The sequence below is a fragment of the Poromitra crassiceps genome, assembly GCF_964638095.1.
Source record: "Poromitra crassiceps genome assembly, chromosome: 2".
Taxonomy (NCBI): Eukaryota; Metazoa; Chordata; class Actinopteri; order Beryciformes; family Melamphaidae; genus Poromitra; species Poromitra crassiceps.
In genome coordinates this window covers 62019021-62033553 of record NC_139624.1, presented here as the reverse complement: position 1 = coordinate 62033553, position 14533 = coordinate 62019021, and the positions used below count along the sequence as shown (strand labels likewise).

The following is a 14533-nucleotide window of genomic DNA, read 5'->3' as shown; positions in this document are numbered from 1 at the left end:
CCACCCCGCCACATTCAAATGACAGTTAAACACTGGCTTCTTAAAGTAAAATACTTCTAAAACAGCAGTATGCACAAAGTATATGTACACCCACAAAGCCACATATTCAAAAGATATAATCACTGGCTTGGTAAAGTAAAAGGCTTATAAACAGAAGTATGCAACAGTATGAACAAGGATGTATATGTACACCCACCCAGCCGTAAAGTGACAGTTACTAGCTTGGTTCAGTATTTGTTAAAACTTGTTGAGTGAATATTAACGTCGCCACTGGCATATCAAAACACAACATAGCTTACATGGAACAGCTTTTATGCCCAATAGCCTCGGACTGAGCAACTACTGGCTGGTGTTATGCACCATGGCGGTGGCCATGTGCGAGGGACTGCGGACGTGGGTCGGCTCCCCATCGTTGCTGTCGCAACTTGTGTTGTGCACGCTGGTAGTAGCTACAGCGGCACCGCTGGCTGTGCTGAACGCATTGGGGCTGTAATCATAGGGACCGATGGCTGGGGTCACGGGCCAGCTGGCTGCCTGGGGCCTGGTGGTGCCAGCCGCCGCCTGGAGTGAGGCGGGGGACCAGGAGGGGTATGCGGCAGAGCCAGCAGCACCCATGGCAGCCAGGTAGTACGGCAGGTTCTGGGGAGGCGCCTTCTTGAATGTTGCCGCTCCTCTCATCTGCTGGCTGTACTGCTCCTGCAGCTGGGCACGGGCCTCCCCCGGATACTGTATAACAGGTTGTAGTTAGTATTGAATTTACACAGACTATCCTACTTTACTGCATGCAAGATCCTGCTTTACTGCATGCAAGATCCAATTCATTCATTGTTAAAAGCACTAGGATATTAGTAAATTTGTAGCTGTGTATCGTCATGCCTTTAAAGCCATGACCGCACTGTGGTCAGGCCTCCATTATAGACGTGTCACTCTGTGTCCAAACCTGCTGTTCCTCTGTTACTGGCCAACAGGGCACATGGGCAGGACAACTGTCTGCTTTAGAGGGAAATGCACTCCAAACTCCCAATTGTAGAAACATCTAATTTTTTTTTATTCTCAGTATGAAGGAAAATGCAATATCTGATGTCACTGAACTATCAAGTCCTTCATGTTGAGAATTACACTAATAAAGTAAAATAAGTACTTGTCTAACAACCAAATGTCAACAACATTATGATGAGTTGAGGATAAAAGATGCATCATGCATATGTCTTCATTAATGAATCATATAATATCAGAATGCAGAGCAATGATCACATTACTTGGGAGCTACTCACTGTTTGGATGCGTGGGGTCAGGTTGGTGAAGATGGCAGCAGGATTTGTGTTGTCCTTGTTGAGTGGGGTCGGGTTGGTGAAGATGGTAGCAGGATTTGGGCTGTCCTTGTTGATGGTGTAGCGCTCAGACACCCAGCTGGTGTCCTTCTGGTGCCGCCTCAGTTTCATCCTTCGATTCTGGAACCAAGTCTTCACCTACACACAACAACAAGAGTAAGAGTGCTATTCTTTCCTTTAAACAAGTTATGTCAAAACTAAACATTTATTCAAGCTATGTTTTTGTTCATGCTTCACACCCTGCAGATTTGTCAAAAATGTTGGGGGTGAGAAGAAGCATGCAAATATTAAAAACTGAACAAGTAACATGAACCTGAAAAGAACTATGTGCTCAAACGTGAACAAACTACTTCTACAACACCCTCCTCAAACTCCTCACCTGTTTGTAGGTCAGCCCTGTGAGTCCTGCCAGGTTTTTCATCTCAGCCGGGGTCAGGTACCTCTGGACGTTGAAGCGCTGGACGAGGGCATTCATCTGACTCTCGGAGAAGGCTGTCCTGCCCTTCCCTTTAGCGTTAGTAGCAGCAATGCTCGTCTTCTTTGGGGTAGACATGGGTACGGGTAGAGGGCTAGGGTTGTTGGTGGTCATATTCCCTGTGATAGTGAAGGTTTGCGGCTCCTCGATGAGAGAGTTGGAGGCATCCTCCCTGGCATCAGGGCTCCTGTTGTCCATCTCATCGTTCTTGGCCCACGTGGCAGGGTCTGCCTGAGGAAGACTCCCTTCTCTGCTGCTGCCAGAACTCCATGAATCTGAGTGAGAAGCAAATGATGTGACTGTTGGATCGTCATCAGGGATGCAATTAATAATTTGTTTTAAGAGGATGTCTTTCTGGGGCAATCTGTTTTTGTTATGTCATGAGTACCTGGATATACATTTGATTTTGTCCCAGGGACAAGTTTTGTTGTCTGGCTCTACTGTGCATGGGGAAATTCAGGAGATTGAACCATCTGATCAGAAATAATAATTCTGATAGATGATTTTCACAGATTGTGTTGGTAGGGAACCGTTTGGAACTTGTTTATGTTGTTGTTGTTGTTGAATGTTTATGTTGTTGCGTTGAAATCGTCTTATATCTCTGACTGTGCGAACTTCTCATTTTTGGGGGGATCCATTGAAACTCATAAAAAAGGGGGAGAGTTCTCAAAATCCATCACGAGATGTCGCCACATACCTCTACCAAGCTCGTGCTCTCTCTCTCTCTCTGCACACCAAGGAGGAGGTTACTGCCATAGTTACCGGCGGCGGGATATTTCAAAACCCTTTTCAAAACCAAGAATCTGCAAGATGGCTTTGAATTGGACATGGGTGATACTACTAGAAAGCGAAATACTCGCATGTGGCAGCGACCCGGTAAACGTAAGGATGTGGAAAGTTTCTAAATTCCTAATAATCGTGTGGGAGTTGCAACAACTGCGATGTCTATTACAAGGGCAGGTGTTAGCTTTACATTAGCTCCTCGTTAGCCAAGCGCTACATTACATACCTGGGGAGGTGTGCGCCTCCGAGTCACTCGGTGAATCGCTACCGGCACGTCTGGTCTCGTTCTCCCGTGTCGCGTACGCAGCACGGTGTGGTCCGGCCAGGAGGAGGCGGCCTGCTTGGGTGTCACCGAGGTAGACGACCCCTGAGCCCGGGTAGTGACCGTGGTGGCTGCTCACTGCGTGCTGCTCGGGGCTCTGGGGCGGAGACTCTTCGCGGTGTTGGCTCCTGGAGGTGGCGGTGTAGTAGGCCTGGGTCATCCCGGGGTTGTAGTTCGCCAGCTCGGTCGCCCCGGCCTCGCCCCAGCCAGTCAGGTTACCGTGGTTCTGTTCGACATGCCCTGCTTGGTACATGAGGCCGTAGGCAGCATAGGCATGGTAAGCTGCGTTGTAGTTGTAGCTTAACTGCGGCTTCCAGTCTGCCATTTCTACAGTTGCTTTGCAGGGGCGGAGATGTAAAAGAAATACTTTGAAACGAGCCCTAAGTTCAGGTAAAACTGCTCACACTTGAGCACGACAGTCCTGTAGATATTAAGCAGTGGCAAGTGAGCGAAAAATGTCCAGAGTCTGACGAAATAAGAGAGGTTTCCTCCGCGCTAATTCACTTTCAAAATAGCGCGCGCCATCCACATGCTGTTTATAAAGATGTGTGTGGGTGTGGTTGAGGATGTAGGTGGGCGTTTTGATTTCAGCCAATCTTGTCTCTTATTCACGCTCAGACCGCCCATAGCACCACTTCACTGATCACCTCCATTCAAATTAAGCACTCAATCCAATTCAAGGTGTTTGTTGGCAAGAAATACAGTACTATATATTGCCAAAGCAAGGTCAACAACTATCAACAAACACTCTGTGGTATGAGTAGGAGAGGAACATTGCTGAAGATGAAATATTTGTGTAGGCTACTTGACCACAAATAGACATAAGCCTAAATTTAAAACTGCACCACACTAGGTCATTTGTTTTGAAGAATTTACGATTGTCTTATACTTATAGCAACTGAAGCAGTGGTCTCTGTAAAAACCACTGATAAAAGTTTCATGTCGTCTTCCACTGGCTTAGGTGGAATATAGTCTGGTGAATATATTCCCCTTAATTCCAGTGGGCTAGCTTTGACATAGGGCTTTGACACAGTATAGATATTTTAGGCTACTCCTTCTCAAAGTGCTTCTTAATCTGGATGTTTTAGCCTGTGACAAAAAAAATGGATGAAGAGGATACTCATCTCCACACGTTATCAGCACTATTATGCTGTAAAAGGCCTATGTTCAGTGTTATTTCAGGGCGCCTGCTGACAGTGTGACACTCCGTTATGGCCCAAAACCTCATTTGCCATCCAGAGATTTGCTTTCCCAGCTTTTAGAGAGGCTTAGTTTACTAGAGGTGCAATTTTTATTTTCACAAGATTGTGGACTGAACACTAAGAACATGGGACAATGTTTTAGGAGCAAACATAATGCTGGGTTAAAGATATACATCTATTTTGCATGCCATCTTGATCATGTGGATCTCTTGCTTCACAAACGTGACTCGGCAGGGGGCATTCTAAATGCTAACCACAGTCTAACCTGCTGTTTGATGTCAGTGTATTTAATCATTTTACATTTACCCTCACATCTCCGAAACAACACGATCAGCTTCCACACATTAAACATAACTGTGTGTCTGTGTGTCTGCACAAAAGGGGCTGTGCAAATATAGGCTACTTATTAAAAAATAATGTCATAATAAGTAAGTAAACAATAATAAGTAAGTAAACATGACACAATGGTCATGACAGCATATATGGTTACAGTATATCTGTTTTCCCTAACCCTATAGGCTTAGGTCCTCTGGTTCCCCCAGTCCCAGTCAGAGCAATATAACTAAATATATTGGTTCCATGTATAAATATAGTTTATGAACCCGTGACTGATACTTCTCAGCTGGCCTCAATTGTTACAATTACTGGCATTACACCTTTCTATAATCTATAGATTTTTTGAAATAACTACAATCCTAATCCCTATTTTTCATTTGAACCATGGACTAGGATAGGAATTCAACAGAATGTTTTGTACTTGGAAAGTTATCACATTTCCCCTAGCAGCAGGCTTCAGAACACACTGGAGTTTAACTTGTGCAGACATACACACAAGATAAGTGTTTAACTGGACCTTTTGGGGCTTCAAACAAAGACTGACTCATTTCACATTCAGACAGCCCTCTGACGCCGCACAATAGGCTGGACATGCAGATGCAGGGTACTCTCTCCCCTATTTGCAATCCTTTGACAAAGATGACTCAGATTAGACCCTGTGTTACATCCAAGTGGTTGTTTGTGTCCCCCCTCCTTGGCTGTTTTGACGTGGTAATGATCAGTTAGTGCTGAGACGATGCAAGATCAGTGAGCCTAATGGGGACATTTGCATTGCTACTGATCTCTAGCTGGACTGTGTGTGTGTGTGTGTGTGTGTGTGTGTGTGTGTGTGTGTGTGTGTGTGTGTGTGTGTGTGTGTGTGTGTGTGTGTGTGTGTGTGTGTGTCTGTGTCTGTGTCTGTGTCTGTGTCTGTGTCTGTGTCTGTGTGTGTGTGTCTGTGTGTGTGTGTGTGTGTGTGTGTGTGTGTGAGAGAGAGAGAGAGAGTGAAGCGGGTACACATTCAGGAGGGGGTTGTGTAAAACAGGTGTGCATTACCATGTGGTGGGTTGAGAATATCAGCCGTTTGATATTAAGGCCTATTTTGGAGGTGCATTTGTACCAAGTAGAAATGCGCTGTTGTGTCAACATATATAGAGCACTGGAACAAATCTCAATGCAGATTTGTGGTTTATTTGCAAATTCATATTATTTTTGCTTTGCCATCATGTGAAACTTGGAACTTTTTCTTACTCTGTAGCAGCAGACTAAATTGACCTGAAAGCAAAACTGTTGAGCAAATAGCCTTGTTTTACTGAATTAGGCCTGGTGCAGTCTTTAGTTGCATGCAAGTATCTTGTTTCACATTCAGTGTGAGTATAGATTCGTCATGAAAGTTGTGTTTAATTGTTTGTATGTGAGACTCACTCCCCTTTGTCTCAACGATAGACTGTAAAAATACTATATATAATTCAACCAGGCATTCCCAAACTTTTTCATATCAAGGACCCCCCAAACAGATCAACAACAAGACCATGGACAACATTTCCTACAGAACCCTATCCGAGAAGATGATGTTAATAGATATGACTTGGTACTCTGTCGGTGCTTTTTGCTCATTTTCCTGACCTGCTTCGGGAAACCACTGATCTAAACATGTGCAAATGATTTAAATATGGTCTATCGCATCTCTAACCTACAAACCTAACCTGGCCGGCTGCTAAGTTGATGATTATAGGTCAGTTAAACTCATGTTTGCAACATGGCCTCCTTTCCAGCGGCAGGCGCTGTGCGGTTGCATAACGCTGGGGAAGCTACTGGCAGTGGCTGCATGTCCCTTTAACTCAACTCACATGCTACTCTTGGCCGGTTCTGTCCCGCATGCTGGCCCGAGCCCGAGCATTACGACTCGAATCTCCACCGAGTCCGGCCGCCGCTCTTTACCTCGGCTTAACTATTCATGCTATTTAACTGTCTTTACTGTGGATTTAAACAGCTAGCTTGATAGATAGCAAAGCTGCCAATTTCCCAGAGAGGACCTGTTTACATATTTGACAGGTGTAACGTTACTTGACGACTGCCACATCGCAGAAGGACAACTCATTTAGCTGGCTAACGTTAGCTATCCACCTTTTGAAAAAGAGTACCGCAGAAGAGAAGAGACGAGATGTCAGAGGAACTTGAGCAAATTCTTTCACAGCTGACACAGCCTGATAATGCCGTTATTCAGCAGGTAACACTACCAGCTAACGTTATGGGTAACTTGGCTTAGTTTGCTAGACAGCTATTAGCTGTCTTGTTTGGAATTTTGGTAGCCAACAAGTTAGTAACTAAGTTAGCTACTGTAACCTGGCTGTCAATGAGAGTTACCAGGGCAGTCTGCTTATGTCAGCCAGTCTAGTGATGTCTATTGTTCCCCCCCACAGGCCACAGCCCAGCTGAAGCAGGCTTTCAAAGACCCAGCCATTATCCCAGCCCTGTGTGCTGTCATGACTGGCTCCCAAAACCCCCAGGTGTGTGTAGTAGAATGCCCTGAAAATGCTTGTTTTATTGTGAGAGTGAGAGGGTTATCAACTCTTGTCCTTGTGTCCTGTCAGTTATGTACTACACTGTATGACTTGTCTCATTTCACCTCTGTCTCAATTGATCTAGATTCGTCAGTCAGCAGCAGTGATGCTTAGGATGAGAGTGAAGAAACACTGGAAGAAGATCAGCTCTGATCACAGAGAGAGGTTTGCTTTTCCTACTCCCTCATTCCTTTCCATTGCCTTTATATTTCACTTCATTGAATCCAATGCAGTTCAGGTCAATTCAAGTGAGCAGTCTTTAATCATTTACAAGGCACACTTTTGCTATACTGTAGGCATTTTGAAACATTCTCAGCCGAGAAATTTGGTTGCAACTTGCTCACCCATGTTTATATGAAAATAATCTTGCAACTATTTAATATCAGGACTCCGCAGTAGAAAGCTTATCAGAGTCAGAGTTGTAATTGAGATGTTTTTTGTTGTTTGTTTCTACAGCCTTAAGGCGGTGGTGCTGCAGGCTTTCATGCAAGAATCAGAGTAAGCTATTCCTTCAACAATAATGACCTACTATCCTTGATGACCCAGATTTAGTTTGTTGAAAATGGCATTGACATGGACATAATTGTAATACAATTGGGCTGCTTGATACAGCTACATGCGAAGGCACACCCACACCTGTTAAATATATCACACCTGAATGAGCCTGCTCTTGTTCTAGACACACAGTGCGCCACTCCCTCTCCCAGCTAAGCGCGGTGATGGTCAAACATGAGACTCCTGACCGCTGGCCTGCCCTGCTGGAGCTCCTCAACCAGTCCACCAATAGCAACAACCCTCAGGACAGACAGGTACAGCAAGGCTATAAGAATTCAGATAAAGTAGATATATTGGTTTATTTATTTTTTAATCTTATCTCACTACTATAAAAAGGTGCCAGCGGTTCCATGCGGCGGTGCACAATTGCTTGCCTGTGAGCTGTGCGCATGCTAGAAATAAGCACACGAAGCGTGCAGTATTTCTAGTCATTTGGTTGCTTCCAAGACAGAAATTATTGTTATTGTTATTAAATATGTGTATGTATGTACAGTATATACAATGTGTATGTGTTGGATGTGTATATATATATTTTTTTAATTCTTTCATTTAGTTACCCTTTATCTTTCTTTTTGTGATGCACTTTGTAATTACATTTTTGAAAGGTGCTATATAAATAAAGATTTACTTAGACTTACTTTTTGATTGATACTAATTTCCAACCCTGTGTGGATGCCAAAATGAAGTAAAAATGGCTCTTGCAAAATTGCCACATTTTATACCTGAAAGCAAAAAATATTTGGTTGATACGGCCGGGACAGATGTGAGAACAAGTCAAAGTGCCATTTCAGCTATCTCTTTGACTATTTTAGACTTAGTTTGTTTTGAGCATTTTAAATAATTGAATGTCTCCTCTTGTATGTTTTTTACTCATCCTCGGCCAGTAAAAGACTTGGAACTTGTAATATTGACCCCTCTTTTCCCATCCCAGGTGGGCCTCCTGCTCCTGAGCAAGGTGGTGGAGTCCAACCCTGAGCCCTTCAAGCCTCACTACAAGCAGCTGCTGCAGCTTTTTGGTACCTTGCTACAGGACCTCAACAACCCAACAGCCCTGTACTACTGCATCCTCACCCTCACCGCTATCACCGCATACACCGGCTCAGAGGAGATGGTGAGGCACTGTCACCACTGTCAGACATGGGTGACACATTTTTTTATAGCTTTTTGATATTTGAGCTACCGTATTTCAGGAGGGATGGATTTGGCTTTGCAAACACGTTTAATAATAATAATAATAAAATGTATTTATATAGCACTTTTACAAAGTGCTTTACAATAAAAACAGACAAGAAATTTAAAATGCACAATGAATAAAACAGGATAAAAAAAATATCAATACATAGATATCAGTTTTCACAGGGCTCATCACTTATTGCACCAAAGTAAAACATTGCCACAAAATCACTGAAAGTTAACTTTTAGAATGCTTGATAATCCGAGACCACTTGTATTGATTGAAGTGAAACTTTGCTCTCTTACAGAACCAGATGCGTTCCCTCATCCCAAGTCTGATTGTTGCTCTGAAACACCTCATCAAAGCAGATCAGGTAAATTGGGATGTTTTTATTACATTTTACTCAGGTGTTGCTGCTACAGCTGCTGGTCAAGTGGAAACCTTGAGGGTATAAGATCAGAAAAATAAGTACCGGTATACAATTGTTTGGCTTGTCTGTGTGTACACAGGATCAAGCCAGTGAGGCCATGGAGGTGTTTGATGAGCTGATGGAGAGTGAGGTGTCCATCATCGTGCCTCATATCGCTGACATTGTCCACTTCTGCTTAGAGGTGAGCTCTGTAGTGTGTTTAGTATTTTGTTGTTCTAAATTGGTTTTGACTTCTGACTTCGCAAATTGTTACATTCAAAGTATCCGAACTAACAGATGCTGCTCGTTACCTGTGATGTTTATGGGGTCATGGGGGAGAAGTTTAAGTGTGTGTGTGTGTGTGTGTGTGTGTGTGTGTGTGTGTGTGTGTGTGTGTTAGGTGGGCGCTGACACTACACTGAGCAACTCCCTGCGGGTGAAAGCTCTCTCCTGCATCGCCTTCCTCATCCGGCTGAAGAGCAAGGTAAAGTCACCTGTCTGCTGCTATAAATAGGTGGCCTACATCCACGCTTGAGTATACAAGGACCCCTATCCTCCACCCCTAAAACTAGACTACACATCACAACATGATGAGCTTTGAACTAAAGGGCAAATAATTTTAAGAAGTCAAAAATGGACAGTTAGCAATGGCGAACATCAAAGATGTAGCCATTGGAGATATTTTCAAATTTCCCCATGCATTGACTGAAACTCACCCCCAAACCTAGTTTTCCACACTTTCTGGGAAAATTAAATTGTAAAACTGACTCCAAATTAGATTCTTTTGGGAATTTCCCTCAGCTAGAACTGGGTTTCTAGTATTGTAGAAGGACATGGCATGAGGTATGGTATATTCTAAAGTAACAATATTCCTGTTTTTCCAAGTTTGCCTGTTTCCTTGCAAAACAATTTTTTAATGGCATCTCGGGAATAATTTTGCTTTGCTTCTCTGGCTCATCACTCAACTTCAACATAGCTGGACCAAAAGTAATTGCTTGGCTGAAGAGCTTTGCATTAGTTAAATAGAAACGGTCTCATTCTCAATCTTTTTTCTCTTTTGTAGACGGTGCTCAAGCAGAAGCTGCTGAACCCCATTCTGCAGACCATCTTCCCTGTGCTGAGTGCGGCACCCCCACCTGGTGAGGAGGACCCAGAGGATGAAGAGGAAGACAGCGGAGATGGCACGGATAACGATAACCCCAAACAATGTGCTGCTCAGGTGGGGCAACATTATTTAATCTTGGTGGTCCTCCTATAGCCTGAAAACAAAGTGTTCTTTGCAAAAGCTTTTGTAGCTTTCGTTTGGAGTTTCAAGAAAGACAAACTAACTTGTTGAAATGTTTGTGTGTTTCCAGATTATTGACACTATGGCCCTCCACATGCCTCCAGAGAAACTGTGCCAACAACTGGTAAATCATCTCGAACAATACCAATTTGATCTGTTATGGTAACATGAACTATGTTTTAGTTTCTTTTTCAGTCTTTTGTGTCTGGTTCTACTCTAGATACAGTAGATACATGCATACTTGAATTAACCCGGAGGTCAGTGTGTGACGGCCCTTACTCAGGCAACAGATATATTCTATCTGTTCTGCTCTTCTCTTCCCCCCCTTCCCCTGCTCCCTCCCCACCTCCTCCCTTTCCCTGCTCTCTCCTCCCCCACATTGCCTGCTCCCCACCTCCTCCCTTTCCCTGCTCCCTCCTCCCCCACATCCCCCCTCTGCCTCCCCTGCTCCCTCCTCACCTCCTCCCTTTTCCTGCTCTCTCCTCCCCCACATTTCCCCCACTCTCCCTCCCCACCTCCTTCCTTTTCCTGATCTCTCCTCCCCCACATTCCCCCCGCTCTCCCTCCCTTGCTCCGCCCCACCTCCTCCCTTTCCCCGCTCTCCCCTCCCCCACATTCCCATGTTCCCTCCCCACCTCCTCCCTTCCCTGTTCTCTCCTCCCCCACATTCCATCCCCCTTTTCTCCCTTTCTCTAGGCTCTTTCAAACACAGATCACGCAAAATTGTAGTTCGGGAAGCCCGTAAAGCCTGGCAGCCTCGCCACAGAAATTGCTTTCACACAGAGCCAAGCAGCAGGGCCACATTCCCGTGCTGCTGTGTACTTTCAGGTGAAATCCCCTGCTCCCGGATTGAAAGGCGAGCGGAGGGATTTCCAGCTCCTCCTAGCCCAAATGAATATTTTCATAGGTTAGTGTAGCCTGGCTACTGTATGATGAACGAATTCATTCAACAACAATAGCCTACTTCCCTCCTTCTCCTAGTCCGCTGATCTGGGAGGATAGGTGCACTCGCATGGTGGGCGGACTCGCCAAAACGGGCTCCGCCGCCGCACTCGCATGGTGGGCGGGCAGATCGATATGGTGTCCTACTAAAATTGGAACGATACACGACCGCCCGCATATCAAACAGCTGCAGTCTGCATAACGTTCGTCGGGGGAATAGTATAGGCTATAAATGCACATGACTACTTAACGTTAGTAGTTTTTGTAAGGGAATGCACAGAGCTGATTTCGAGGGGGAATATCATCAGACCAACTCGCCACAGACGGCTATAGCCCTCTGAAGCTTATTATTATATCCGTTCATTTTACCTAATGTCAACATTGTTTGAGCATAAAGCCTAACCGCACGGAGCATTCCTCCTGGCGTCCCTGCAGTCATGATTGTATAGGCTACTTTTTTTACTTTCACTCCTGCACTTTCTTGATACATGAGGTGATTTCCCCTGTAATTTTTTTATGAATGAGCTGACCATTCGCACCTTTTCCGGCTTGCTGCGATGACGCTTTCAAATGGAGGCGGGTTGCCAGGTAACCCGGCGCTGTGACTACCTACCGTCGCGGGACAAAAGGCGTAAAACAATTATCCACCAAAGCGCGTTCACGACTTTCACATCGGATGCGCGAATCCTATTTTCCCTGCATTTTTCGGCTTTCAAGGCCGGTGTGAAAGAGCCTTCTCTGTCTCTCTCTATCATTCATATGATTGTTCAATCTTGTTGTTATTATTGCTACTGTAATTGTTACTGTTGTGTCAGCTAGATTTAGCTAGACATATTCTCTGTGAAGTCCTCTGAGACATGCTTGTGAATTGGGGCTTTACAAATAAACTTGACTTGACTTGAACTGACAATGTATTGTGTTGTGTTTTGTGTATTAGATGCCCCTCACCCAGGCCTGCCTTGCCAGTCAAAACCCCTATGAAAGGAAGGGGGGCCTCATGTGTCTGGCCGTGCTGGCTGAAGGATGTGCTGATCACATACGCACAAAGTAAGTTCAGTAGACTTGAAGACATGTTCACTAGTTTAGTATGTTGTGTTGCGTTTCTCTCACTTCAATGCGTTGTACCATTCGCTAGTTTAAAAAAAAAATCTCTATGTAGGCTTCAGTTTGTCACAATTGAATGTAAAAGTCCTTGTTTGTCCTTTCGCAAATCTAATCATGATTTTTCATGCTACTGCATTAATGACCTAGTATGACAAATGCCTGGTGATTAGTTACCAGGCTGAAATTCAGAATTAAACATCTCTGACATAGCAGATCTAGGAGCAAACAGTCTGTTGTACTGTAATCTGTTTATGTACTCACGTGTCTGTGTGTGTTAGGATGCTGTCATCATTGCTGCAGACAGTGTGCCAGAGTCTTTCTGATAGTAATCAGGTGGTGCGCAGTGCCGGCCTCTTTGCCCTTGGACAGTTCTCTGAATATTTACAGGTGAGCCAGGACACATCTACCACTGCAACATATACAGTGTATATACTGTATATATATATATATATATACACACACACACACACACACACACACACACACACACACACACACACAGTATATATAGACCAATTATACGCCTACGTCACAATGACAACAAAGCAAGCTGCGTGCGCAACGTGTAGGCAGAAAACCGTCAGCCCAGCATTCACAGACAGTGAAAAAGCCCCGCTGTCAGGACTGCTCTATGCCCATCTGCAACACACAGTTATATTTTAGTTTTAAAATGCAGTTCTCGGCTTACTACCACAGCTTATCGCCTAGTGATAAGCAATGTTATGCATCGAAATTAACGTTGTTTAATGGGATATGTCTTACAGACCCATACGCACTGGCGCTGTCAATTGGCCAAGCCTAGTCATACATATCGTGCATTCCTTTATAACTGGGGATAGCGTAGATAATTATTCTGTAACTTGCAAAGATATATTGTTATGTTGATAATGCACACAACTCAATAATGACATTATGTAACGTTACTTGGTCGTTAACTAACCGAGCGATGTGGCTGAGCAGCCTACAGTTTCAGGCAGCTTACCTGATTATGAAGAGCACTGCAAAGTCGGGCATTTTTAACGATTTCCTCTTTCGGCTTGCAACCAAAGACACCTACGGTTAGCATTAAAAGCAAGGACTAAAGTTTTACCGAATCCCGTCAACTCATACTGCTTTTATGCTAACCGTAGGTGTCTTTGGTTGCAAGCCGAAAGAGGAAATCGTTAAAAATGCCCGACTTTGCAGTGCTCGCTCATTTCATATCAGGTAAACTGTAGTAGGCTGCTAGTAACAGCCACATCGCTCGGTTAGTTAACAACCAAGTAACGTTAAATAATGTCATTATTGAGTTGAACTGATTGGAATGAGGACATCATTAAAAATGCCCAACTTTGTAGTGCTCTTCATAATCAGGTAAGCTGCCTGTAGCTGTAGGCTGCTCAGCCACATCGCTCGGTTAGTTAACGACCAAGTAACGTTACATAATGTCATTATTGAGTTGTGTGCATTATCAACATAACAATATATCTTTGCAAGTTACAGAATAATTATCTACGCTATCCCCAGTTATAAAGGAATGCACGATATGTATTGCCGGCCACTACGCTTGGCCAATTGACAGCGCCAGTGCGTATGGGTCTGTAAGACATATCCCATTAAACAACGTTAATTTCGATGCATAACATTGCTTATCACTAGGCGATAAGCTGTGGTAGTAAGCCGAGAACTGCATTTTAAAACTAAAATATAACTGTGTGTTGCAGATGGGCATAGAGCAGTCCTGACAGCGGGGCTTTTTCACTGTCTGTGAATGCTGGGCTGACGGTTTTCTGCCTACATGTTGCGCGCGCAGCTCAATGTTGACAAGCTGTATAAGGGGTCTATATATATATATATATATTACACAGGCCATGCAGGCAACCGAGGACTAACAACTAGCATAGGAAAGCAATGAAAGAGTTAATGAGTGACATGCAATCTGGCTACAGACAGCTCCATGTAGAGCAGGGGTGGGTAATTATTTTTCATAGGGGGCCACATGAGAAACCCAGATAGTTGCCGGGGCCCGAACAAATATTGTCATGCCGTAACCCAGGAACTTTGATGATAAATGGGACCAAAATGTTTTTCTT

At 44.2% G+C, this 14533-nt stretch overlaps 2 protein-coding genes across 3 annotated transcripts in view; one reads left to right on the top strand and one right to left on the bottom strand.

Moving 5' to 3' along the window:
- Window positions 1-339: 339 nt before the first annotated feature.
- On the bottom strand, window positions 340-3236 carry nanog (nanog homeobox; the record flags this gene model as incomplete). The annotated part of the gene is made up of 4 exons (XM_083662642.1): window positions 340-726; window positions 1275-1469; window positions 1711-2081; window positions 2816-3236. The coding sequence occupies 4 exons, from the start codon at window positions 3234-3236 to the stop codon at window positions 340-342; spliced, it is 1374 nt and encodes a 457-aa protein (XP_083518768.1).
- Window positions 3237-6429: 3193 nt separating this feature from the next.
- The window catches only part of ipo4 (importin 4), a 40624-nt gene continuing 32520 nt past the window's right edge, over window positions 6430-14533 (top strand). For both annotated transcript variants that reach the window (XM_083653653.1, XM_083653652.1), the window contains exons 1-13: window positions 6430-6658; window positions 6852-6938; window positions 7078-7157; window positions 7449-7490; window positions 7672-7801; window positions 8479-8658; window positions 9029-9094; window positions 9231-9332; window positions 9531-9614; window positions 10194-10349; window positions 10486-10539; window positions 12295-12404; window positions 12740-12848. In XM_083653653.1, the coding sequence (XP_083509779.1) occupies window positions 6593-6658; window positions 6852-6938; window positions 7078-7157; window positions 7449-7490; window positions 7672-7801; window positions 8479-8658; window positions 9029-9094; window positions 9231-9332; window positions 9531-9614; window positions 10194-10349; window positions 10486-10539; window positions 12295-12404; window positions 12740-12848 (1266 nt within the window). In that variant the 5' untranslated portion in view covers window positions 6430-6592. The remainder of the gene's footprint in view (window positions 6659-6851; window positions 6939-7077; window positions 7158-7448; window positions 7491-7671; window positions 7802-8478; window positions 8659-9028; window positions 9095-9230; window positions 9333-9530; window positions 9615-10193; window positions 10350-10485; window positions 10540-12294; window positions 12405-12739; window positions 12849-14533) is intronic.